Source organism: Hydra vulgaris, chromosome 03 (genome assembly GCF_038396675.1).
Source record: "Hydra vulgaris chromosome 03, alternate assembly HydraT2T_AEP".
Classification (NCBI taxonomy): Eukaryota; Metazoa; Cnidaria; class Hydrozoa; order Anthoathecata; family Hydridae; genus Hydra; species Hydra vulgaris.
Genome location: NC_088922.1, coordinates 39,529,495 through 39,557,285, shown reverse-complemented (window position 1 = coordinate 39,557,285; position 27,791 = coordinate 39,529,495). Strand labels below are relative to the sequence as shown.

General features: G+C 28.0%; 3 protein-coding genes across 4 annotated transcripts in view; 2 read left to right on the top strand and 1 right to left on the bottom strand.

Moving 5' to 3' along the window:
- The window catches only part of LOC101236772 (transient receptor potential cation channel subfamily A member 1), a 101,480-nt gene extending 93,643 nt beyond the window's left edge, over positions 1 to 7,837 (bottom strand). The window contains exon 1 of one of the 2 annotated variants that reach the window (XM_065793174.1): positions 7,658 to 7,837. In XM_065793174.1, coding sequence (XP_065649246.1) covers positions 7,658 to 7,660 — 3 coding nt within the window. In that variant the 5' untranslated portion in view covers positions 7,661 to 7,837. Of the gene's footprint in view, positions 1 to 7,534 lie in introns of both variants that reach the window. The other variant, XM_065793175.1, reaches the window with a different exon arrangement.
- Positions 2,024 to 4,150, top strand: LOC136078139 (uncharacterized). The gene is made up of 2 exons (XM_065793176.1): positions 2,024 to 3,348; positions 3,536 to 4,150. The coding sequence occupies exons 1-2, from the start codon at positions 2,031 to 2,033 to the stop codon at positions 4,012 to 4,014; spliced, it is 1,797 nt and encodes a 598-aa protein (XP_065649248.1). The 5' UTR covers positions 2,024 to 2,030; the 3' UTR covers positions 4,015 to 4,150.
- A 7,308-nt stretch (positions 7,838 to 15,145) lies between the features above and the next one.
- LOC136078670 (uncharacterized) lies at positions 15,146 to 15,781 on the top strand. The gene has a single exon (XM_065794454.1). It carries the CDS (start codon positions 15,146 to 15,148, stop codon positions 15,779 to 15,781), a length of 636 nt encoding a protein of 211 aa, XP_065650526.1.
- Positions 15,782 to 27,791: the final 12,010 nt, after the last annotated feature.

The window sequence follows — 27,791 nt, the reverse complement described above, 5'->3', positions numbered from 1 at the left end:
CGATTAACTTTCGCTTAGTCGATTTAAACCAATGGATATAACTGATGGGTTCGTTAACCGACTTTTTGAAACGCCCGTTTGAGGAAATCAAGTGTTAATCGCAGTTAAGTTAGTTTTATATGTGTATATATATATATATATATATATATATATATATATATATATATATATATATATATATATATATATATATATATATATATATATATATATAATATATATATATATATATATATATATATATATATATATATATATATATATATATATATATATATATATATATATATATATATATATATATATACAGGGGCGGATTAGGCCACCGGGACATTTCCCGGTGGGCCGTCAGCAATACAACATTTTAAAATTTTATCATATTTTAAAACGTATTTTCTTTAATTTTTTTTATAAATTTCTAGAATAGTAGTAAAAAATTGTGAGTTGAAATTTACTTCAGATTTTGCTTTATTCAACTTTGTTTTCACTATAGATAATTGTTTAAATAAAACGAGTTAAATAAAAACGCGTTAAATAATTTATTATACATATCTTATATAGAATTTTTAATTTAATGTAACGCTTCTTTTATAATTTATTATTTCAATAAACATTTTCTAAATCAAAACAATATTATAAATATAATATAAAATATCTAACAAAAAAAGTAATTAGGTATTTATATAAATATTGGTTTTTTATTAATATGGTATTTTACTATTTAAAAATTAAAAGTAATCTATTTATATTTTATATAGTATGTATAATATTAACAAGAAATCCCTACACAGTTTATAAAAATAAACATGAATGATTTATTATTAATGAAGATGTAGGTTTATTTTAATAAATATGTAGGTTTAATAATAATGTAGGTAATAATAATGTAGGTTTAATAAAACGTAGGTTTATTTTAAAAAATATTAAAATTAGTATATTCTAATATTTTAAATTATATTCTTTAAAAATAATAATTTAACAAACTTCACACAAATAACAATACAGTCGCAGGTCTTCCATTCATAACACTTATTTAAAAATAATCAATAAAAAAATCATAGTAGTTAAAAGGCTAATACAAATGTTTATTTTTTTATTTTTTTACAGGTGTGATGTCTAAGCGAAAAAGTGGACATGAAAAGTTACGTGAGAAAAACATAAAGCTTCTGCGAGAAGATGCTAAAACAACTAAAAATCTACTATCCGTGTTTTCTAAACTGAATTCAAATACCCTGCAACACCATGCTGATGCTGAGCCTGTTGATGAGGTTCAATCTCACGTTGCTAAAGAAACCCAAGCAAACCTTGATGATGAAGATGGCGTTCATACTGACACTAATGAAATGACCCAACCAATCCTCATTCTAAACATCACAGCTTCTTCAAGCATGGTTGAACCTACTGGTGATAACGAAAAAACTACTACCCGAGTGAATGATTGGTTTAATAAGCCTCGCCTGAATGAACTGACAACTTTCTATAAATATCACCCACATCAGCCTGAAACACGTCACTTTAATTCAAAAATGGTATATTATCGTTCTGAAGATGGTATGCAGCGTATGTTTCTTTCATTTTCAGAAGAAGAAGAGTGCCTGTTTTGCAGTGTTTGTTTGGCACATGGAAATGAGAAGCAGAAACCAAGTTCGTTTGTAACAGGTTTTAACAGTTGGACTCATATTCATCAACGTATTGTGGAACACGAATCGTCAAAGAGACACCAAGAATGTGTCGAGGCTTATCTACATTTCTTTGCTAATCGAACCATTCTAGATATGGTACAAGGTCAGCAATATAGTCTACGAAAACAGCAAGTTTTACATCGTAGATTGATCGTGGACAGAGTAGTGTCAATTGTCAAAGTGATTGGTAAACGTGGTATGCCATATCGAGGTAAGGCTGGTTGCGAAGCCGTCAATGTTTTGGCTAACGACTGAGTGGATCATGGAATATTTCTTGAAATCGTGATTCTTGTTGCGAAGTACGATGAAATTCTAAAAGCGCATTTGAAGGAAATTATCGACAAAGGCATGCTGAATGATAAACAGGATAAGAGGAATAGAGCTAACAGAAATACTTTCATTTCCAAATCCACTGTAAACCAAATTATATTAGGAATCGCTAAATTAATGAAAAGTGCAATTACTGAAGAAGTACAACAAGCGGGAATATTCTCAGTGCAACTTGACACAACTCAAGATGTAACACAAGCGGATAAATGTGCGATAGTCCTGCGATACGTTACCGACAAAGTTGAGGAGCGACTTATTGGTGTTGTCGATTCACATTCTGGAAAAGGCAGTGATCTGTGCAAATTGATGTCAAATGTTTTGGAACAAAATGGCATTGATATTACTAAATGTGTGTCAGATAGTACTGATGGCGCGTCTAATATGGCCGGGGCATACAATGGATTTACTACATTCTTAGAAAAAGCGTCTCCTGGACAAATTCACACATGGTGTTATGCGCATGTTTTAAATCTGGTCGTATGTGACGCCACCAGCAGTAATGATGCTGCAATGACACTTTTTGGTATACTTCAAAAGACTGCTATGTTTTTTCGTGAGTCCTACTTGAGAATGGACTTTTGGACTGATCACATGAAAGAAAAAAATGGCCAAAACATTCACAAACGACTAAGTGTTATCGGTGCTACTAGATGGGGGTCCAAACACGATGCCCTTCGAAAGTTTTTTGGTACGTTTCGCGACGGTGAAGGAGGATTATACACAGACGTCGTTCAAGTACTGGAAATAGCAGTCTCTTCCACTAAATTAAGTGTTGAAGCACGCTATGATGCGCAGTGTCTATTAACGTCCTTATTGAAGTATAAGACTGTACTGACGGGATTTGTATATCTAAGAATAATGGAGTCAACCACACCACTGTCCAAATACCTACAGACGTCTGGATTGAATTTCATAAAGGCGTTTGAGATGGTTAAAGTAACTATTTCAGAAATTCAGACTCAATCACGCAATTTTGATCAAGTTAAGGTGGCTGCAGACCATTTCATTAATGTGTCCGCAACCATTCTTGACGAGAAAGAACGTGATTGTGTTATACAGACAGATTTGCCAATGGTACGCAAAAGAATAAGAAAAGTAATGGCAGGAGAATTAGCAAATGATGATCCACTTACAGATCCTTTAAAAAAGTTTGAAGTAGAGGTCCACAATGGTATTCTAGACACAGTGTTAAAAAGTCTGTCGACTCGGTTTGCATCACACGGTGATCTGTACTCTGATATGAGTTGTTTTGACCCAAACGGATTTTCTGAGTTATTGGAATGTAATATTCCAAAAAAAGCCCTTCAGAAAATCTCATGTCATATTTCGGCAACAGGTGTGTAAATTTACTTATAAATATAATTGATTGGTTTCTTGTTAAATTTTATTAGTAATTGCTTAAGTATTTTTGTTTTCCAAATTGGTAAACTTCATTAAATTTTTAATTAGCATTAGATAAGGTTATCTCTTTTGTTCTTTATTTTGAATATTTATAAGATTATCTTTATCTTTTTATATTTTAGGCGAAGAAGCACAGCAGTTGCTTGAGCTGTTGGACTTTGCAAAAAAGTGGCCAGTTTTAAAAAAAACATTGGAAGAGAGTTACGATTGTTCTGATCAAATCACGATTGATGAGGATGAGGTTGAAAATGAAGATGACGCCACCAACCATAAATGCGGCCCTCTAAAGAAGTGTTGCTCGTGCATTTACTGTTGCTACCATGTGCTTCGAAAATATAATCTTTACGGCAAGAGCTACTGCATGCTGCACAGGGCTTACAAATTCATGCTCACAATTTCAATTACCCAAGTGGCTTGTGAGAGGAGTTTCAGCAAGTTGAAATGTGTCAAAACAAGATTGCGAAGTCAGTTGACAGAAGATCACTTGGACTCACTGTTGATGATGTGCATTGAAAAGGACATATTGAGTAACATAACCAACGATGAAATTATTGATGAACTTGCTAAATCGAGTGGTGAATTAAAAAAGTTACTGTTTTAATGATTTTTAGTTTTTGTGATTTAAATATGAATTTATAATACAAATATAACACATGTACTTAAATGACATCTTTATTGATTTTAAACAAGTGTATACAAGTCCTTATTGTTCAATAGTGTTACAAAAGTATTTAAAAGTGAGGGGTTACAAGCGAATACGATTTAAAAAAAAAGGTCACTTGGTGGGCCTTTTTCATGATAGCATTTCCCGGGCCTTTTCAAAAGCCTAATCCGCCCCTGTATATATATATATATATATATATATATATATATATATATATATATATATATATATATATATATATATATATATATATATATATATATATATATATTTATATATTTATATTTATATATATATTTATACCGACTTTTTTAAACATTAAATATTTGACGCTTAGCGCCAAAAATATTTAATGTTAAAAAAAGTCTGTATATAAAAAAAAAGAAGGTTTATTAAACCTCATTGAAAAACAACTATTAATAGCGGTTTAACATACAAAAATACGCCCTATATTTACGAGATGCTGGGTAAAGTTTTGTATAATATGGTTAAAAAACTTTATCCAAAAACACCTGGAAAACTTTTAAAAATATTTACAAAATCATACAATTTTATAAATATACTGTTGTACAACATGCTATTGCTGTTTGTTGCTTATCTTTTAATTTCATGGATCTGAATGTTTTAGAAAAATTAATTTTTGATGTTGAAAAAAGATTTGTTTCAAAAAATGCATAAATCTTTGTTCTTTAAAACGTCACAACGTCTCACTCTGCAAATGAGCCTTAATATTCAAACCAATTTTAAAAAAAAACAAAAATTTTTAATTTTATCTATTTTATATATCTTTATCATTCGAAATTAAAAAATTTGCTGCATTAAGGTATGATGAAGAAATAAAAATTTCTTTTTGTAAAGTTTTTACTGTAATGAAAAGTATTTGTAAAACAGCCCTAGCACGATGCATTTTTAAAAGAGGGTTGAAATACCCTAGACTTTTTAACGTATTTGGTTTTGCTTGCTTTTCTTGCTGGTTTGAGAAAGTTTGTTGTCACTTTGGTAAAAATTTTCTCGAAACTAAAAATTTTATTGATGATAATCTGAGCAGTCACTTCAGTGAAAAGGTATTTAAGTTTAGAGGCGATTCTACAAATAATACGAGGGGGGGGGGGGAGTGAATCTTTAAAAAGTACCAACTGGTTCCTGAAAAAAGGTCCCCAAAACTAAAATTTACCCGACTGAATTTTGTCAAGTACCCGACTATATTGCGTCTAACTTGAAAATCACCTTCGACGTGGGGGGGGGGGAGGGTTGTTCCACCACCTCCTCCCTAAAATCGCTTCTGCTTACATGATGAACAAAATAACTAATGTTCCAAAAAACTACAAATAATTAAAAAATAGGAAATTAATATTTTTTTAAATAGCTCGATATATTTATTATTATTCATGAGATCAAGAAAAGGATTAATTTATTAGTTAGTTTTAAAATATGTTGTATGTAACCATTAAATTCATTGCACTCATTTGTTTGCTGATGTTTAAGAATATTAAAATTAATCAATATTAATCAAGCAGTAGTTGTTCAAATTGGCCATTTAATTGAAAAAATCAATGTTTGCCAAGTAGTAATTTGTGTAGTATGCCGTGTTGGCCAAGTAACTGTAAAAATACTACCAGGGGACCGTCCATAAACTACGCAACACCAAATTTTATTAATAAACAAGACAACAAAGATCAAAAGTTTTCCCTCGAATTGAAATAGCTCATTAAGTTTAATGAAAATCTGTTTTTGAATATAAATTTTGTTATATCTCCACTTTTTAAAAAAAAAAAATTTGTTTAACACTTTTTTAAAAATGTATAAATTGATTATAGGTATTTTATATTGGTAGTGTTATGTACTTCAGAATAAGGTTTTTTTTACTGTAATGAAACCTAAGTTATAAGTAAAGAAGTTGCGGAGAAAACATAAGTTATAAAAATGTTTTTATATCCTAAAGTTTTTTTTTTTTAAATCGTTTATCTCAAAACTCAAAAACGTGGAGATAGAACAAGATGATTCTAACGTCACGAAGTACGTCATGTTCATAAGAAGAAAAAAAAAGTTACTTTTTACCTCGGAAAAAGTATTTCTTTTGAGAGTTTTTAGGTAACACGTAAAAATTATCCGCTTTCATCTTCTTTGAGATGTGATACTAATATAGTTTTGTTTAAATTGTTTAATATCCTTATTCATAAAATTAAAAAAATAGAAACCTTCTACGTAGCTCCTATTAAGTCATGCTCATTAGATTGAAGCTAATTTAGTTTTAATTAAAAAGTTATACTATACTTTTAGCTGGAATATATAATGATTAAGTAAATCCATACTGTTGTATTTATTGAATTTTATAGTAAAATATATATTCAAAGTTATCGCGTTTCAAGAGTAATTTTGAATGACTAATCAAATTAACTTTAAATCAAATTTTTTATTTAAATATTATATAAAATATGTATTATGTGATACCCAACCATCAAAGCCGCCGCGAAGAGATTTTAAAGAAAAGAATTTTCAGGGGGTTTTCGCAGGAAGTTTTCGTGTAGTAGGCAGGGTAAAATAAAGGGTTTTTCTGACTGTGCCTAAAAAATATATATATATCCCGACTAAGGCCTTAAAAAAAATAATAAGGTCTTCGTTGGCTGACATTTGCCAAAAATAAGTCGACAAGTTGTCAGCCCTACCAACCAAATTTTCCTATGACACGCCTCCTTGGGACGGCCCTGTCAACCATAGCACTTGCATGCATTTTATTAAGTTTGAATTATTGTCAATAATTTAGGAAGGATGTATAAAATTTTTTCAAAAACGTTCAAAGTAAAGTTTTAGGATAATAATTAATAATACTGATTCTTATCGGTTGTTTTTTTTGAAGAAATTAGATTATTACTTTCTTTTGTTACCGCTTTTCGGTAACTTTATTTATTTTCGAATCAAGTTAACTCAGATTATTTGTAAACAAAACTACTCAAAAACTATTTACTGGTTGATATGATTCCATTGTTTAATGAAAGATTAATTTTTTTATATGTATTTCTTATTACACGTGTGAAATTCCTCATTACACCAATAGAATTAAGATTAAGCGTGTACGTTTTTTAGGCGGGTTTAATATAGGACGTTGGCAGTGTACTGCCCCCTCCCCCACTTTAACATTTAATTTCGCGCATTATCTTGAATTATTTTACCCGGAAGTTAAAAACTACGCAATTTGAATAACTACCCACCTCATGACGCTAAACATCAATCCGCCACTGGGTATAAAATCCTTCATAAGAAGTTTTTTTTTTTTTTTTTTTTTCAATAAAACTTTCAGATTGACTAAAATTGAAAATCACACAACAAATAATAAAAAAATCTTCAATATTTCTTTAATTGCATTGAAAATAAGTTTTCTTCAAGTTACACTTACAATGCAGTTTTTAACAATAACATAAAATTCACAACAAAATTTAAATTTAGAAAACATAATTACCAGTACAGTACATTAACACTTAGTTGTCGCAAGTATTATTTAAAAATGTCTTGAGATTAAAATATAAAGCTAACCATTTGATGACACAAATATATATACAAATTTGTTTTAAAAAAAAAATACCATATCTTTCTTCTATTAAAATTACTCGGTTTAGAGTATGCGTCATTAACTTTGGAGTTTGCGTAAACAACTATCTTTATTTATATCCCGCGATTCTTAGAAAATAATGGTAGACCCATCGATAGATTACTAAACACATGCTGCTTCTTAGAACAATTTTTATGTTCTTCATTCGCAGCTAAAATAATAGCTTTTTTTTTGTCTTGAAAAAAGATAATCGCATTAAATAAATTTCTTTTAATAAAAAAGAGATTTTTTTCTAGTAAGACAGACAATTAAATAACAATGACGCAGTTTGCAGCATCTTTAACGTTAATACTGTTAACCTAAAAATACCATTGTTAAAAAAGTGTTTTGTTCTTTTCTCCATTTAAAGTACAATTTATTTATTGGCTATTTTGGTTTAACAAAAGTCGCAAAAAACTACTGAAATATTAAAAACCTAATTACTGACGTTTGTTTTATGACAAATTTTCAACTTCTTAGGGTTGTCCATTAATTAATTCAACAATTTTTTGTAATTATACCAACTCCCTCGCCTTGTTAACAACTGCCCTACACTATAAAATTACCTCAACATTTGATTACTTCACCCCATCTCCTCCTCTCGCAAAAAAAAAAAAAAAAATTAAATCGGAAATAAACATCCTTTTTTTTTTCTTTTTTTTTAAGTTATTAAGTTTAATAAAAAGTAACATTGTTAACGTCAACTTTTCTTAGCTTCTTCCCTTCCCTATTTTATTAGCATAATTAATGAACAGCTCCTTAGGGGTTGTCCACAAAATTACGTCACGCAATTTTCGACCTTTTTGACCCCTCGTCACAACATCTTAATTCTTTAGTAACAAGGCCTGTACGAGTCGTCGCAAAACCACCAACTCTTATCCCAAAAGAGCGTGACGTAATTGGACCTCGTTATACAATAGGGAAACAACAAACATTTACAATATTTCAAGATAATTAAGAAATATAATTTTAAAACTAGAAACAATTAATTGCTAGCAAAAATAAAATAACTGTATAATATATATATATATATATATATATATATATATATATATATATATATATATATATATATATATATATATATATATATATATATATATTGATTTTAATAAAAAAGGCAGCATATAACTATTTTTTAAATATATTTTAGATATAGTTATATATTAACAATATTTCGCTGACCTACAGTAGTCTCTCGCTTAACTGCGCACCCAATTAGTTGCGCATCCCAGTTAATTGCGCGTTTAGGCCAAAAATATTTATGTTTCAATTTTTTACTGAGTTTTTTATTGAAAGTGTAATTAGATCAGAAAACTTAACTATTATTTTCCTTTGTTAAGTTAAAAACTAGTTTTTATCATAAATATTTTGAGAATGTAGTCTTTTGTGCAAAAGAGGTGCAGCAGGAGTTGAATACGGGAAACCCGCACATCTTCTTGACGCTGCTAAGTATATCGATTTGGCTTGGAAACCAATTCAACCTTCATCTCTCAAAAATTGCTTTGGCAAGGCAGAATTATTTCAGATTTCCAGTCCCGTTAACACTGAACTATACTCTGAGGAGGCTGACTTCGCATCTTTTAATATGCTCTTGCTGCTTAACGAAATTGAAGGAATGGGGAATATGATCAGTTCAGAAGATTTATCAGCAATTTTGAATCAATTGACTGTGAAGATTCTCCAGCGTATATTGAAGCAATCAAGGAAGATGTTGAAGATTGTTTGTCTCTCGAAGAAAATAAAGATGATGCAGTAGCTATGGATAACAATTCTGATGAAGAAGAATCTAATAATGATGAGATAGACGATGGTACAGACTTCTTAGGTATTGAATGTATACATTTATCTCTGATCAATATTGGCAAGCAACTAAAATGTCAAAAAGCTAAAGTAGTTTTAAAAGACGACAACGATAAATTAATGAATAGCTACGAGCAACTATCATCAAACATACGGTCAGTAATTATAAAAATTAAACGAGAAAAGCTGCAGAATGCATATCAACCTACAATTCATGACTTTTTCCCTCATGCATAATATATTTCTTAATAAAGATTTGTTTATATATTTAATAATTTAGTTTGCTAAATTTTTTCTTATCTTTTACTTATTTGCGTACTCCTATTTAATTGCGCACCGCAGTGCCTGTTTCATTTGCGCAATTAAGCGAGAGACTACTGTATTGCGGTCAGCGTCATCAGGTAATGAAAAAACGTTACAAAACAACATAAACCGTTTAAAAAAGAAGACATTAAAAAGCGTAAAATATAAAAGCCAATCAAATAATATAATAGTGACGTCAGTTAAATTTTTGTCAAAATAGGTCCCTAAGTTTTTGTTTTCACATTATTCAAACCAAAATTAAATAAAAAGACAACTCGACTAATTAATTCAAGTAGTTTTGTCAACGATGCTAATGAATGGAAGATAGACCCTAATGAAATTCAAGTTTCATTTGATGTAGTTAACTTATATCCATCTGTACCGATCGATGAAGCAATACCGGTTATTGTTTGCATATTGAACGATGATTTAGAGGATTTGAAAACTAGGACTAAATTAACCCTTTTAGATATACACCAGTTAATTGAACTATCACTAAACAAGTGTTACTTTTTATACGAAGATAAAATCCGAGTTTTACCTAAATCAGGTCCAAAAGTAATCTTATTAAAATAAACAAAAATTATTTAGACCGCGTTTCAAAAAATACTACATCTAAACAATTAGATAAGCAGTTTGTTAAACTACCTTGGATAGCTATTATTGGCTCTAAATTCCGAAGAGAATTTAGAAAAGAAAACATCAGAGTTATATTCAATTAACCTCCCAATTTAAATAACATAGTATGCAACAACAAAACAAAACTACCACCGAACTCGAATCCGGTAGTTTACGAGCTTAAATGCTCATGCGGAAGTATATATATTGGTGAGAACAAAAAGAAAATCATTTCAAGAAGTGCGGAACACGAAAGAGCCTGTGAAATTCAAAAATGGTTGAATTCAGGAGCCACGGAACATTCTAGAACATGCCGTGGTACTTTTGATTGGCTGAATCGTAAAACCTTGTCAGTAATTCCAGAATACAGGGTAAGAAAAGTTAGAGAATCCCTGGAAATAAATAAAGCAAGAATTCGACACGAGATAGGTATTGGGCAAACTGTTTTAAATAGAGATGACGGGGATGATGTGAAAACAAAAATTTGGGGACCAATTTTGATAATTATAATATTATTAATAGTGACTATTATATTATTTGATTGGTTTTTATATTTTACGCTTTTTAAAAGTCTTCTTTTCTAAACGGTTGGTTTTATGTTGTTTTGTAACGTTTTATTCATTACCTGATGACGCTGACCATAATAGGTCAGCGAAATATCGTTAATGTATAATTATATCTAAAATATATTTAAAAAATAGTTATATGCTGCCTTTTTTATTAAAATCAATTTATAAATTTATAAACATATCGTATAACAAGAAATGACTTTTAAAGATATAGATATATATATATATATATTGCGGCAAAAAAACCACGTGATCATGCGTAATTAAAAAATAAAAATATCTACCATTAAGATATAGGGTCAAACCGCGTTCATTTCAGGACAACTCTACTTAAACGCTTTGAAAATGTCTTATGATTAGCAAGAAAAACTATCAAAAGAGGCTGCTTTTTATACAACTAATAAAATTTATTACAGGAAATTTTATATTAGGTTACATATTAAACACGCTAATACTATTAGTGTGTTTACTTAAGTAAACACACTAATACAGTATTAATGTGTTTAAAACATTAATAGTATTGACATGTTTAATATGTAACCTAATATAAAATTTCGTCTAATAAAGTTTAGTAGTTAATCTTGTGTTTAATTACACTACGCTATACTATTTATTTATTTAATCTCGCTAATACTATAAATAGTATTTTAGTAATATATTAATAATAGTATTTAATACTATTACTAATAGTATTAGTAGCGATTAAATCAATAAATAGTATAGTGTAATTAAACACAAGACTAGTATTAGTTTGCTTATAATGTATCGGTTATATCTCAAACACACTAATACTATTCCAATCATAATAATAGTATTTGTACTAATCCTATTAGTAATATTAGTAGTGTGTATCATATAAACAGTCCTTATATTTTTCATGCACCCTTAGCATACAGTATATTACTTTTAACATAGCTAATTAGATTATAAAAAGTCTAAAATTCTTTCTTTATTCAGGCTTGGTGAAACATGTTCCCATGCAGTACTTTTCAAGATTGAAACAACAAACAGGAATGGAATGACTCATAATGTCTCAACTGATCTTCCATGCAAATGGAATCAAAACTTCACAAAAAACATAAACCCATCTCCAGTTTCTAAAATAAATTTCTTCAGCAGTAAAGAAAAAGAGAAATTGAATTTATCAAGAAAATGTTATGATGTTGAAGTGACACATGAAAACCAAATGGATTTCATTAAGAGTTTGTCAACAATTAAAACTAGACCTGCAGTGTTACATTTATTTCCTCAATATGATAGACAATTTATTGAACATAAGGTTTTCGTACCAATGCAGTTGCCTTCAAGCTTAAGAGAATTTTACTCCCCAAAATACATTGATCTTACTGCTGAAAAGTTAAATAAGATATGTACTGAGAAAAAGCAATCACTTACTCTTTCTGCAGATCAAATTTTTTATGTTGAGGAGGCAACTAAAAAACCAAGCACAGTGTCAAGCATGGTGTCAGCAAAGAGCAGATAGATTAACTGGATCTTTAATAAGTGAAATCTATAAGCATGCTACAAATGGTACCACTTCATAATCACTTATAAAAAATATTTATAAGCCCTCGTCAATCAATCTTCATGCATTAGCTTGACAGATATTTATTTGCATGAGGTATTTCAGGTTAAAGTTGTTGGGTTTTGCATCAACTCCAATATGCCATGGATAGGAGTACCTCCTAATGGAATGGTGACATGTGGTTCTTGTGGTTCTGGAGTGCTTGAGATAAAGTGTCCCTATTCTTTCAGAGAAAAGTCACTTTTAACAGAAATTAAATCTGGTTATATTTATGTATTTGAAGATAATAACCTATATCAGGGTAACTCAAAGTCAATATTGTGATTTTATGATTTGGACTCTAACGGAGTTTTTGGTGATTCGAATTAAACCAGAGGTTGATTTTGTTGATGAAGTTCTTAAAAAAGTTACCATGTTTTGGGAACAGGAAATATATTGTATTTGTAAAAACCATATTGTTTTTCAGATGATATGGTAGCTTGTGATGATAAAAAAAGAAACCTGGTATTGTAAAGAGTGTCAAAAAAAGAAAATTTCTTTAGTAGAGTTTCTGCTGTTGTCACTGGTTTTAGAGAGTACCTTGAGTGAATGAAACTAAAAAGTCCTTAATGTTAAGCATTTTCTAAAAGCCAAGACGGAATATCGTTAATCCTCATACCATTTACTAAAAACTTTAAAAATATTGTTACAATGTTATAGTTCAAATTTTTATAATTAGTAATTTTGATCATTTTATTATTATACTTTGAAAAATATTTTTTATTTATAACATTTATTCCACATATATTAAAAATATGCGAAATAGATATTACACTGTGGAAAATTTAAAGCAAAATATAGAATTTTTAAATATTATTAGAAATCAATATGTAATATTTTTATTTTATTTATTGACTAGTCTGTAAACTGTGAAATAATTTCAAAATGATGAATTAATTGAATTCCATGATTCCTTTATGCATTTTTGCACAGATTAATTGTAATATAACGCTAAATTTCGTTCTAAAAAGTCGAGTAAAATCTCTTCAGCCTGTAAAATAGATTGTTCTGTCTAATTCCGACAGACTTAAAAAAGAAATTTTATATTATAATTTGATAATTTAAAGTTAAGTAACAACAGTTCCAAAGGCATTAATGTGAACTACAGAAAGAAAAAAAAAACTAAATTATAGAGGTAGGGGGAAGGGGAGATTGTCAGGGTGCAACATTTAAAAAAAAAAACTTTGTTTTTGCAAGATGAATCAATTCTATATATAGCATTAAGCCACAATCTTCTTCTCTTTGGATCAGCAGGCAAAATATAAAAACTCAAGTTTAGATGAATTTTAACATTGGTTGAACATTCAAAAACACGGCATCCTTTCACCATTTTCACGCGCAATGTTTGCTCCTATATCATAATGGTAGCCGTTTAGTTAGTTAGGCAATGTATACATATATATATATATATACAGTGCCGGATCCAGCATTTTTTGATCTTTGAGATAGCTAACTTCCAGACATGGAGCTAACTCCAAACATTTACATGTTTATACTTATGTCAAATAATGAGGGTTTGCAAAAAATTGTGATATTGGAGGCTGGGAACAAAAAAGCCCCAAAATTTTTGCTACATCTGCCCAAACGTGAGAGCAACAAGTTGATGAAATATTTTTTGTATTATTCTCAACTAGACTTATATTCATTGATAATTTTTAAGTTTTATAGTATTATCTCTAAGCGTTCAAAAATTATGACCATATAAAGTTTAAACCCCCCTCAATTTGAGGGGGGTTTAAACTTTATATGGTCATAATTTTTGAGATAGCTAACTCCATGTCTGGAAGTTAGCTATCTCAAAGATCAAAAAATGCTGGATCCGCCACTGATATATATATATATATATATATATATATATATATATATATATATATATATATATATATATATATATATATATATATATATATATATATATATACATATATTTATACATATATATATATATGTATAAATATATATATATATATATAAATATATATATATATTTATATATATATATATATATATATATATATATATATATATATATATATATATATATATATATATATATACACACACACATATACACACATATATACATATATATATATATATACATACATATACTTTAACTTACATATACTTTAACATACATCATACTTTGTTAATTGTTAAACATGCATCATACTTTAACATACATACAGTATTGTGAAAAAGTTAAGAACCACTAAATAAAAAAAAAAACTTTTTCAAATAAATTTAATTAATTTTTATTTTATAGATAATAAAATAGTCTTTTTTTTTCAAACATATTAAATATAGCATGAGAAAAAAGAAAATTTTTTTTTTTTTGAGAGTTAGTTAATAGAACCTATAAAAAATAAGGATTAAATATTATGTGTTAACTTTTTTTTATATTTTTTTTGTGAAAAAGTTAAGAACCACAAAAAATTTTTTGTGCTAAATGCGGCGGAAACGTCTTTTTAAATTTATTTTTCCCATTTTTTTTAAATATTCTTTTAATGACCTGAGTTATTACCAAAGAACCAATAAAAACATTTGAAAAAAATTAATTTTTTTAAATACTTTTAAAAAAAGCATTTAATTTCAAACAAAAAAAAATTCTTTCCTTTTGAAAAAATGAGCAGAAAAGCAATTACCTATGAAGATCGTGTAAAAGTGGTGCATTTTCACCAGGAAGGTAACTCCACTCGCGAAATTGGAAGAATAGTAAAGCGGTCACATAGTTCGGTGCTAACAATCATCAAAAGATTCAAAAAGACGAAATCTTACGTTGATCGTCATCGTTCTGGAAGACCGCGTTTGACGACACCCAATGATGATCGCCTTTTAATCAGGTTGGCAAAGAAAAATCGAACCATGCCGTCGCATGAATTAAGAAGGGAATGGAAGCTTTCAAATGGACGTCAAGCCTCGGCATCACTTGTGCGTAGGAAACTATTAGCTAACAATATGTTATGGAAAAAAGCTGTTCTAAAACCGCGACTTACCAAACGACATATAAAAAAGCGAAAAGAATTTTGCCAAAGCGTCAAAGAATGGTCTAAACAAAAATGGAGGACAGTAATGTTCAGTGATGAGATGAATATCGAGGTTGATAACCGAAAAAACCGAATTATGATTCGCAGGCAGCCTTCAGAAAAATATAATCACGATTGTATCGTTCAAAAAACAAAACAAGGTAGCGGGTCGGTTGGAATATGGTGCTGCATGACATATTATGGTCTCGGTATGTTTAAATTATTTGATGGTTGACTCAACTCTACTTATTATGTCGATATTTTAAATAACAACTTGTTACCGTCAATTGATGCACTTGAGCAAAGCGTTCCGTTCATTTTTCAGCAAGACAATGCACCATGTCACAGGGCTAAAATTGTCTCTGAATGGTTCGAAAGTAAAAATATTGAGCGTCTAACTTGGCCACCAAATAGCCCAGATCTAAATTGCATTGAAAATCTTTGGAGTTGGCTTGATAAAGAGATTGCCAAGAAAGCACCAAGGAGCCTTGAGGAGTTGCGCAATATTTTACCAGCAATACTTGGAAATGTTCCCAAACATATTTTAGAGAATTTAATAGACTCAATGCCAAATCGTATAAATGAGTGCTTAAAAATTCATGGTAGAATTACGCGGTATTAGGTGGTAAAAATTATCGTTTTTTATTCTGTGGTTTTTAACTTTTTCACAACTTTTTTAAAATAAAAATTACCTATAAAACTTTAAATACATTTTTTATATTTGTTTAAAAGTTTTTATCACTATTATTATTTTTTATTTTGTTTGTCTATTTTCTAAAATTTATTATTATTATTCTTTTTACCAGAAAAATATATTCGGTTAAAAAAAATTTAAAAATAAAAATAAATTATGATTTGTTTTTTTTTGATTCTTGCAAGGTCTTCGCAAATGGCGGATGCGTTTTTAGAACGGCAAAAGAGAAAATTAAAGATAAATATAAAGAATATTGAAAAAAAAAAAAATCTATATATAAAAATATTAATTATTTATTTTATAAGCACAAATAACTTATCAACGATCATATAAATTAACTTGAAGCAAACACACACCAAAAAGCATTCAAAAAGGAAAATAAAAAATATATATAAAAAAATAAAAAAGAACTTCGAATTTTTTAACACTTTATAAACTTAAATAAGAAAAGAGTAAAAAAAAAAAAAAGAAGGAAAAAAAAGGTAAACAAAAGAACGAAAAGTAAAGTAAACAAATAAAAAGAAGAAAAAGATAAGAAGAATTTAATAATCAATTAAAAAAGAAAGAAGAAAAAGTAGTGTTAGAAGATTTTTTATTTTTTATTATTTCTTTATTTTTTGTTTTAGATAATTTTCTTTTTTCTTTACGATATAACTTGTAATCATGATTATAATTCATTAGTTATTATTTTTCAGTCATTATGTTATTATTTATTTTCTCACATTATTTTATTTATTCATAGTTAATTGTATTTATTATTAGTCCTCGTTTGATACCTAGTTATTTAATATATTACATTTATTTTTAATATTATATTTTTATAAACTTATTTATTATTGACTTATTTTTATTTGTTATTGTTCTAGTATCTTTGTTGATAATATTATTATTAGTAACAGTTAACAGTAGTTATATTATTATTAGTTTATATTATTAATATACTAGATATTATTATAGTGTTAGTTTTTTTATATTCGATATTTATTGTTGTCATAGTTACTTTTAACATTAGTTCGTGGTTTGTCTAATTTTAATTTATTTTGATTGTTTAATTTTATAAAAGTTAGCTTTTAATTACCTTTAATGTGAATCTTTTTTTCTATCATTGTTCTTATTTTTTTGTATTGTTTTAAAAATTATTTTCGATTACTCACGCTAACGGTTACCCAAGTTTTAAATTATTAAATTTAGTCTTTTACTTTGCATTTATTTTTCAAACCTCTATTTTACACTTTAGTCACTTTAATTAGTTAATACTGCATATACATAAAAATATTTTTTCTAAAGATTATGGCATTCAAATCTCTCTGCAATACTTGTCATAAAAATATAACTGATAATCAAAGAGCCATCCAATGTGATCTGTGTAACTCATGGGTCCATGCAAAGTGTACTCATATTAATGCGTACTCTTATAATCTTCTTTCAAATGACTCGTCAGATTTTTATTGTCATAGTTGTTTATCTAAGAGTATGGCGTTCAGCTCGATTTCCAACTTGGAGCTTAAATCAACATTATTATGTAAGAATATACCTACTAGTTCATTAAACTCTTTTGAGACTCCAAGTAATCATAAAAAGATCTTTAAAGATCTAAATAAATTTCCCAGTTCTGTTAATTGCAAATACTATGACGTTATTGATCTCAATAAAACTATGCTCCCCAATTCGGAACTATATATTCATCTTAACATCGCTTCTCTACCATTCCACATTGACGAACTCTGTAGTCTTATCAGCTCTCTTAATAATTTTCCCTTAGCAATAGGTATTACAGAATCTAATTTATATATAAACGATACAAATATAACTGATATATACATAAACGGGTTTAATATTGAGCATTGTCCTACTGAGGCTAAAAAAGGCGGAGCACTTTTATACTTACGCTCAAATTTAAACTACGTAGTTCGCAATGATCTTATGATTTACTCATCTAAATATTTAGAGTCTATTTTTGTTGAAATCGAAAAACCTTGTGAATCAAACATAATAATTGGCTGCATTTATCGTCATCCCTCAATGAATCAACATGAGTTTACTTCTTCCCACTTAACTCCTTTACTTGAAAAGCTAAGTAACGAAAAAAAAAAGATCTTTTTAATGGGTGATTTTAATATGGATCTATTAAGTCACAATGAATCTAACCCTGTTTCTAGATATCTTGATTCTTTAACTTCTTACTCACTAAGCCCTTCTATAATTTTACCATCACGCATAACGGCTACATCTAAAACGCTGATTGACAACATATTCACAAACTTTCATTCAACTGATCAATACTCAGGTAACCTTACGATTTCAATTTCAGACCACATGGCACAATTTATTTGCATTCCTGGCATACCCAAACACCCCAAAAAAGTAAAAACTTACAGACGATGCTTCAAAAAATTTAATAAAAGTTTATTTATTGAAGAAATTTCTAATATCAATTGGGAACTCTCTATTAAAAAAGATGATGATGTTAATAAGTCTATGGTTTTTATTTTAAAAACATTTGATGAAATCTTAGACCGACATGCTCCTTACAAAATACTAACCAACCAACAAATTAAACTAAAATCAAAACCTTGGATAACGTATGGAATACTTAAATCTATCTCAGTTAAAAACAAACTTTATAAAAAGTTTATAAAATCAAAAAATATTTATAAGAAAAATGAATTATTTACAAAATTTAAATTTTATAGAAACAAAATTTCCAATTTATTAAAATTTAGCAAAAAAACATACTATATTACGTATTTTAATAATAATCTGAATAGTGTTAAAAACACCTGGAAGGGAATAAAAGAAATCATTAATATTAGACCTTCTACACACAATACATCTTTTAAACTTAAATTGAACGAAAATCTTATCACTGATCACACTGCCGTATCTAATATATTTAACAATTTTTTTAGCACTATACATAACAAACTACTTAGCAAAGCCATACCCCCAAAACGCGTATTTAGTGACTTTCTTAACATTCCAAATGCTAAATCGTTTTTTATTAATCCTGTTACTGAAAATGAAATATCTGGTCTCATTACAAACAAGCTCAAAACTGAAAAAAGTCTTGGTCCTAATAGCGTACCTACATTCCTCCTTAAACTAGTCCCACACATTATTTCAAAGCATCTCTGTACTGTTATAAATAACTCATTTAAAAGTGGTATTTTCCCAGATATTTTTAAAGTTGCCAAAGTTATTCCAATATTTAAAAAAGGCTCTTTACTAGATTTCACAAATTATCGACCCATCTCCTTGCTTTCTAATATAGGTAAACTATTTGAGAAGGCAATGCATATTAGGCTTTATGCTTTTCTTGAAAAATTTAAATGTTTTTACACCCATCAGTATGGATTTCGTGCCAATCACTCCACAACTCATGCTCTCATTGAAATGACTGAACTGATTAGAAAAGCAATCGATGACAAATATTTTGCATGCGGTGTATTTGTCGATTTACAGAAAGCGTTCGATACAGTAGATCATTCAATTTTGTTAAAAAAATTAGAATATTATGGGATCAGAGGCGTACCCCTTAAATGGTTTATTTCGTACTTAAACAATAGAACACAATTTGTTGCTATTAATGACTCAAAATCTACCCTTGTAAAATGTTCTAATGGTGTTCCACAGGGTTCAGTATTGGGACCACTGCTTTTCCTTCTTTATATTAATGATCTTCATACGTCCATTAAGTTTGCTACTGTTTACCACTTTGCTGATGACACTAACCTAATGCTAATTAATAAATCCTTAAAAAAAATTAACAAACACATTAACCATGATCTTGCCAATCTAGTTCAGTGGCTTCGCTCCAACAAACTTTTTCTAAACTCTAACAAAACTGAACTTATTATCTTTAAATCAAATAAAACAAAAATCTATAAACATATGAACTTTAGATTAAGTGGCAAAAAAATTGAACCTGTTAACTCAATTAAATATCTTGGTATAAAAATTAATTCAAATCTTTCCTTTTTATCCCACTGTGAAGACTTAGCAATGAAACTAAGTAGATCTAATGGTATGTTGGCCAAAGTTCGCCATTATGTTAATCTTGAAACACTTTTGAACATATACCATGCTATTTTCGGCTCACATCTTATATATGCATGCCAAATTTGGGGGCAGTCCCATCAACAAGCTCTTATTAGGTTATCCCACCTCCAAAACAAGGCTTTAAAAATTATTTATTTTCAGAATATTAAATTTAATTCTAATGTGCTCTATCTAACTTCTAAAGTATTAAAACTATGTGACTATATTCAATTTTCAAACTGCCAATTTGTCTGGAACCACCAACACAATAACCTACCTTTAACTTTCATCAATTTCTTTTCCAAAAGTGCCAACTCTCGTTATCACCTTCGTTCCAATAGTAATTTAAACCTGTCTGTCTCTAAACATTGCTCTCATAAATACGGACATAAATCTATAAAGTATCAAAGCATTAAAACTTGGAACAACCTTCCTTATGAACTAAAAGCTCTCAATTCATTCTCAACCTTTAAAACTAGATTATTCTACTTTTTATTAAAGAAATATAGTTAGTGTTTATAATTTCTATTATCAATTTTTGTTGTCTTTAGTATTTTTTTTTTTTTTTTTTTAATTTTTATTATATATTTTGTTGTCATTACTATTGCTTATTGTTATTTCTATAAATATTTACATTACTATTATTAACTACTTTTAACTATTACTACTAATATTAATATTGTTATCATTATTATTATTATTATTATTGTTATTATTGTTATTATTATTAAATATATTACTATTATTATTATTGTTATTGTTGTTATTATTATTATTATTACTAAGATTAATTGTATATAAATAAACTATTTTTTAAGGTATTTACTTGAGATTAGTATTTCAATACTATTTGTAAATAGCCGTGAAAATTTATTTTCAGAATATATATGATTGATTGATTGATTGATTGATTGATTGATTGATTGTGGTTCTTAACTTTTTCACAATACTGTATACTTTAGGTAAACAATATATAATAGAAGCCAAAAGTACGCCTCGTTTTCAAATTTAAAACGGTTGACGTAATTATAGTTAGCGGAGCAGCGGCATATTATGAAGTCGTTGATTTTCTATAAATCACAAACTTTATTTTGTGTCTTACTAAAGAAAGCTAACGATCGTAAAAGGACATTTTTTTGTAAATGTTACAATATTGCTGTAATATTTATGTTATTATTGTTACCATCATTATGAATATAAGTTGTAGAATTTTGTTTCATAAGCTTTGTGGTTATCTATTCTTATTGTCAGACTAATATAATGTGGGGTGTGTTTTTCTTTTATTAAAAGTTTTAATAATAATCCTTCCCCATCCTGCGTTTTGACTGAAATTTTGAAATTTTTTTGTTTGTTATGTTTGAGAATAAAGTTTTGAAACATTTAATTTTTAACTAATTGTTTCAAAAAGTAAGATATTTTAATTTCAGTTGACAAGAGTATTTCTAAGTAGTGGAAATTTATTAAATATTTATTAGCAATAAATTTGCTTTACTTCATTAACCCATATATATAAATCAGCTTTAAGTTTTTCATTTGTGTATGTTATATGCAAAAATAAGATATTTTCTATTTGCATCAGTGAAGATATTTTGATATGTTAATTTTATAGGTATGTATTTTGAAAGTTTATTTTATAATTATTTATTTCGTTTTTCAGATTTGTAATTTTTTTTTGTAAATCATTAAGCAGGTTTTTTATAATTTATTATTATAAACAAATCACCACATATATGGGTATAGTTTGATATGATCAGATTTATTTAAAATTAAACTACAAACCATTTAAGAGCACTAACAATTTTCTAAAATTACTTTTATGACTTTAAATCACTTTTATTATAATTATTTAATATATTTTTATTCATATTGCATCCAAAAACTTTTTAAGTTTGTTGAGTTCAGTGACTTCTTATCTGTGAAAGTATTATTTTTGAATATTAGTTTATGTTAGAGGATTTTTTTTTTGTAATTTTTTGGTTTTTAGATGACTTAAATGCTTCATGGAAATTAGTAGCGTGACTATTATTTTTTGTTAACAATGCTTTAAAGATTTTATAAGCCAACTAAACATTGTATTATCCTTGTGGTATGGTTATTTTGGTGTTCGTTGTTTAGTGGTGGTATGGTTATTTTGGTGTACTCTTAGCAAAGATTATTTTTAAGTGGTGAGAAACTTATTTCAATTTTACATTTCATGGATTGATTCAGTATTAATATTTATCTATTTGATGATTCAACTAGGCTCCAGTTATTATTTTATGCATTAACATTTGTTAACAAATATCTCTATATAATATTACTGAATTAATGTTAAATTATTTCATTCATTCTATATATTCAGCTATATATTTCAATAGTGATATAGAAATCATGTTGTACTTTTGACTTCTTCCTTTACTGTAATGTCAGGGTTGACTCAAGGTTCTATCCTTGGCCCTCTGATTTTTCTTATAGTTTTTGATAATGATCTCTCAGAAATTTTCACATCTAAGATAGCATTATTTTCTGATGATGCTTGATAATTTCTGATGATATCTGATTATTAGAAGTCAACACTTTGATTGCTTGGATGGGGCATTTGAGCTTTTGATTTCACTCCTGGCATGGAATGGCGCTCTCATTGGTTGGTGATCTTTAAATCAGATAAAACTTAATTATTTTCAACTAATTGTTTTTGCAATAATCTAGATTATTTTTTATCTATGAATGGTAATGATCAGTCATCTAGATTGCGTCTTCTAGGATTATCTCTTACTTCTGATCTTTCTTAGAAACCACATATCAAGTCCATTACAAAATTAGCTAAGGTGGCATCTCTTTATCATGCTTCAAATATCTTATCCTGGATTTTATTCTTTATCTCTATAAATCTCTAATCTGTCTTCGTATGGAATACTGTTGTCATATCTGTTGAGGATCTTCCAATGATGCCTACAAATATTACAATAGTAGTTGCTCCAAAGCAAGTAGAAAATAAATTTTAGTAGATGGCACCAGAGCTAGAGTCTCTGGTGCCATCTACTAAAATTTATTCTTGTGTTTCTTGTCATTCAATTAAGTCTCGTCCTTATACTGTGTCTGTTCTTAAGTGGTCTCAATCTTTTGAATGTTTTGTTAATTGTTATCATGCTCTATAGCCTTCATCTTCAGTCTTGTTTAAAATAAAATAAAAAAATTTATGTTTAAATATTTATTACTATTATAATTAGAAACTTTGGTTGAAAACCTTTGAAGGTTTAGAGATTTTTATTGTTTTTATTGTTTGTTTTTTATAATTTTTTTTTTAAATTTATTTAGTTCTGCTATTCGACTAATTTGTTAAGGTCTCCTTACTGTGGAAATATGATTTCAATTTAGTAAATTTTGATGATTTTAAATTTACTTTATTAATCATGAGCCAACAGTTTAGGAAAAGAGATTAAATTCAACACAAGGTAATACTTTTGTTTTTTGGAAGCGTTAAAAGACTAGTTAATGCTATTTGTCACGGTACAGCTATATTAGGCCGGGTAAATAAAAATGAGCAATTACTCTTTTACTCAATAGTTGGTCAGCTTTACTTGAATAAAAACTTCAGCAGTTTTCTTCATATTTTTATTCACGTAAAGTTAAGCAATTTATATTACTTTAATAGCTGTACTTTTGACTTCTATTGCACGATTTGTACTTTTGATGACTGTACGCTTGGCTTTTATTATATTTTTTGTATTTTTAATAGCTGTACTTTTGACTTCTATTATGATTTTTATTATTAATAGCTGTACTTTTGATTTCTAATATATGATTTGGATTTTTGATGGCTGTACTTTTGGCTTCTATTATATGATTTTTATTTTTAATAGCTTTACTTTTGACTTTTATTACATGATTTGCACTTTTGATAGTGTATTTTTGGCTATCACATATTTCACTTTTTTGATAGCTGTACTTTAATAGATGTACTTTTGACATCTATTACATGATTTGTACTTTAGATATCTGCTTTATATTGCAACATATAAAATAGCGAAAAGCTATGTCTTTCATTAGCAAAATAGAACGTGTCAAAGGTTTAACTCACACTAAACGTGTGATTGTACTGATGATATAGGAGAGAATTTTTTTTTTAATCTTCAACAATTTTGCTTAAGTTTTTATTTACATAAGGCTGAGCAATTACTGAGAAAAACAATTGCTCATATTTATTCATCCGGCCTATTAAAAATAATAATTATTGTTATACTCATAGTAAGTGATTTGGTTTTTATGGCCTAATTTGCAGAGTAAGGTTACTAGTTTTTTTTAAACTAAGATTTAAAAAAAATACTCTCGTTTATCAACAGCACAATCAAACGTATAGTGTGAGTTAAATCTCTTATATGTTCTATTTTGCTAATGAAAGGCATAGGTTTTCGCTATTTTATATATTGCAATATAAAGCAGATATCTAAAGTACAAATCATGCAATAGATGTCAAAAGTACATCTATTAAAGTACAGCTATCAAAAGAGCGAAATATGCGATAGCCAAAAAAACACCATCAAAAGTGTAAATCATGTAATAAAAGTCAAAAGTACAGCTATCAAAAATACAAATTGTAGTAGAAGTCAAAAGTACAACTATTAAAAATACAAATCATATAATAGAAGCCAAAAGTACAGCTATCAAAAGTGCAAATACTGTAATAGAAGTCAAAAGTACAGCTATCAAAAATACAAATCGTAATAGAAGTCAAAAGTACAGCTATCAAAAATACAAATCGTAATAGAAGTCAAAAGTATAGCTATTAAAAATACAAATCATATAATAGAAGCCAAAAGTACAGCCATCAAAAGTAAAAATATTGTAATAGAAGTCAAAAGTACAGCTATCAAAAATACAAATCGTGATAGAAGTCAAAAGTACAACTATTAAAAATACAAATCATATAATAGAAGCCAAAAGTACAGCCATCAAAAGTGCAAATATTGTAATAGAAGTCAAAAGTACAGCTATCAAAAATACAAATCGTGATAGAAGTCAAAAGTACAACTATTAAAAATACAAATCATATAATAGAAGCCAAAAGTACAGCCATCAAAAGTACAAATCATGTAATAGAAGTCAAAAGTACAGCTATTAAAGTAAAGATATCAAAAGAGCAAATCATACAATAGAAGTCAAAAATACAACGCGAGTTGTAAATCTGATATCTGTTATATCGCTACTGAAAGAAATAACTTGTCGCTATTTTTTATATTGCGGTATCCAACATATCAAAAGAACTAATCGTGCAATAGAACTCAAAAGTACAGCGCGAGTACTTTTGAGTTCTATTGTACAATTTATTATTATTGATATCTGTTAGATATTGCTATATATGTTAGATATAGCAATATCTAACAGATATCAATAATAAAAATCATGCGATATAAATCGAGATTACAACACGAGTTATATCCCTGTCATCTATTGTATTTCTCTAATCATTTATTTTATCTCCGGAAAAAAAAATCTGTTTTAGAAGTCAAACGTACACAAACTATAATTACGGCAACTGTTTATAATTTGAAATCGAGGCATACTTTTGACTTCTATTATATAATGCTTAGCTATACTTTAACATACATCAACTTGAACTTCGAAAACGGAAAGCGGAATTAAAAATGGCAGACGTGTTTGTAAAGTTTTAATCATTGATAAAATAATATTTGAATAAATAAATAATTTTTATAATTTGGAAGCTTAAAATCCATTCATTCAAAAGTCGGATTTTATTTTCATCAAAACTTGAAATTCATAACTTCAAAACTTGAAATTCTGAACTTTAAAACTTGGAATTCAATCATTTAAAAGTTGGAAACTAGAGAAGATTACTTGGGTGATAAATCCAATTTATTGAATGAAAAGATCTAATCAGATAAGCAGAAAAGAAGCATAAACTAGTAGAGAAACTAAAGTATCAAGAAAATATCAAGAAGATTCTTTTTCTTTTTTTTTTTTTTTCTTTTTTTCTTGCTATCTCTGAGTATTTGAGACCATTTGAGATTATTTGAGACCATTTGTTTTTTGGAAGTGTTAGCTTGTTTACTAATTTTTTATTTCAATTTTCATTTATTTTTAACTACTTAATTACTTATTGTTCTGGATTATTATAAGTGTATTTATATTTAGTGTACTACCTTTATATTCATTTATCATACTACTTCCATGATATCTTGGTATGTATATTGGCATGATATTGTTGCTTATATGCTAAAATTACTCGTTTTTCTTTTTTAAAGTACTGTTTATTGCTATTTTTTTATTATAGTTATTGCTATATACTTTCTGGTACTTTTTATTATAATTGTTGTTGTATTTAGTACTTTTTGTTGTATTGTTGTATTACTATTTTGCTGTATTTGTACGTAGTTGCTAATGTTTATGTTATGTATTATAGCTACTGTATTATTATCTCTCATCTCCTTGAGTTTATAATTATTCATTACTGTTTACAAGCTATATTTCATCTAACAAACTCCATTTTTTTCTAAGATCATAAATTACTAAATATAACCAAATTGTTTTAAAATCATAATACCTCGCTATGCCATCTAAGACTATTCAATTTGGATCTCGTTCTGACCTTAAGCTTGACCAAACATTATCACACAAGAATACTAGTTTACAATATTCTCTTGACACTACATCAAGTCCTCAAAATTCAACTTCAAATCTAAATAATCCTCAAGATTCAATTAATTGTAAATACTATGACACCATAGGTTTCAATAAAAAAGTTAATCCTAATTCAGATCTTTATATTCATTTCAACATTGCTTCTTTACTATATCACATTGATGATCTCTGCAGCTTTATTAGCACTCTTAATACATTACCTTTGGCAATAGGTATTACTGAGTCAAATTTATATGTAAATGATTCAAATATAACAAGCATATCTATAAATGGTTTTAACATTGAGCATTGTCCCACTGAGGCTAAAAAAGAGAGTGCTCTTCTATATCTAAACTCTAATTTAAACTACATAGTTCGCAACGACCTAAAGATCTACTTTTTCAAATATCTTGAATCCATTTTTGTTGAAATTATAAAGCCTCACTTAAAAAATATAATAATTGGCTGCATATATCGACATCCGTCTATGAATCAAAACGATTTCACTAATAATTATTTAACTCCACTATTAGATAAGCTAAATATTGAAGAAAAAAGTATTTTACTTATGGGGGATTTTAATATGGATATACTAAAATATAATGAATTAAATCCTATATCTAACTACCTTGACTCGCTTCTTTCTTTTTCACTACATCCTGTTATTACTCTACCGACACGCATAACAGCTAAATCACAAACACTTATTGATAACATCTTTATAAACTTTAATTCACCTGACCAAATCTCTGGCAATCTTACTATTTCAATATCTGATCATATGGCTCAATTTATCTGCACTCTAAGAAAAACTAATCACCCTAAAAAAAGTATATTCTACAGGCGATGCTTCAAGAACTTTAACAAAAATATATTTATTGAAGATGTTTCCAAC

Coding starts and splice junctions, on each gene's coding strand:
- LOC136078139 (XM_065793176.1), top strand. CDS start 2,031: ATGCTGAATGATAAACAGGATAAGAGGAATAGAGCTAACAGAAATACT. Junction 3,349..3,535: donor ATGTCATATTTCGGCAACAG/GTGTGTAAATTT, acceptor TTTATATTTTAG/GCGAAGAAGCACAGCAGTTG.
- LOC136078670 (XM_065794454.1), top strand. CDS start 15,146: ATGAGCAGAAAAGCAATTACCTATGAAGATCGTGTAAAAGTGGTGCAT.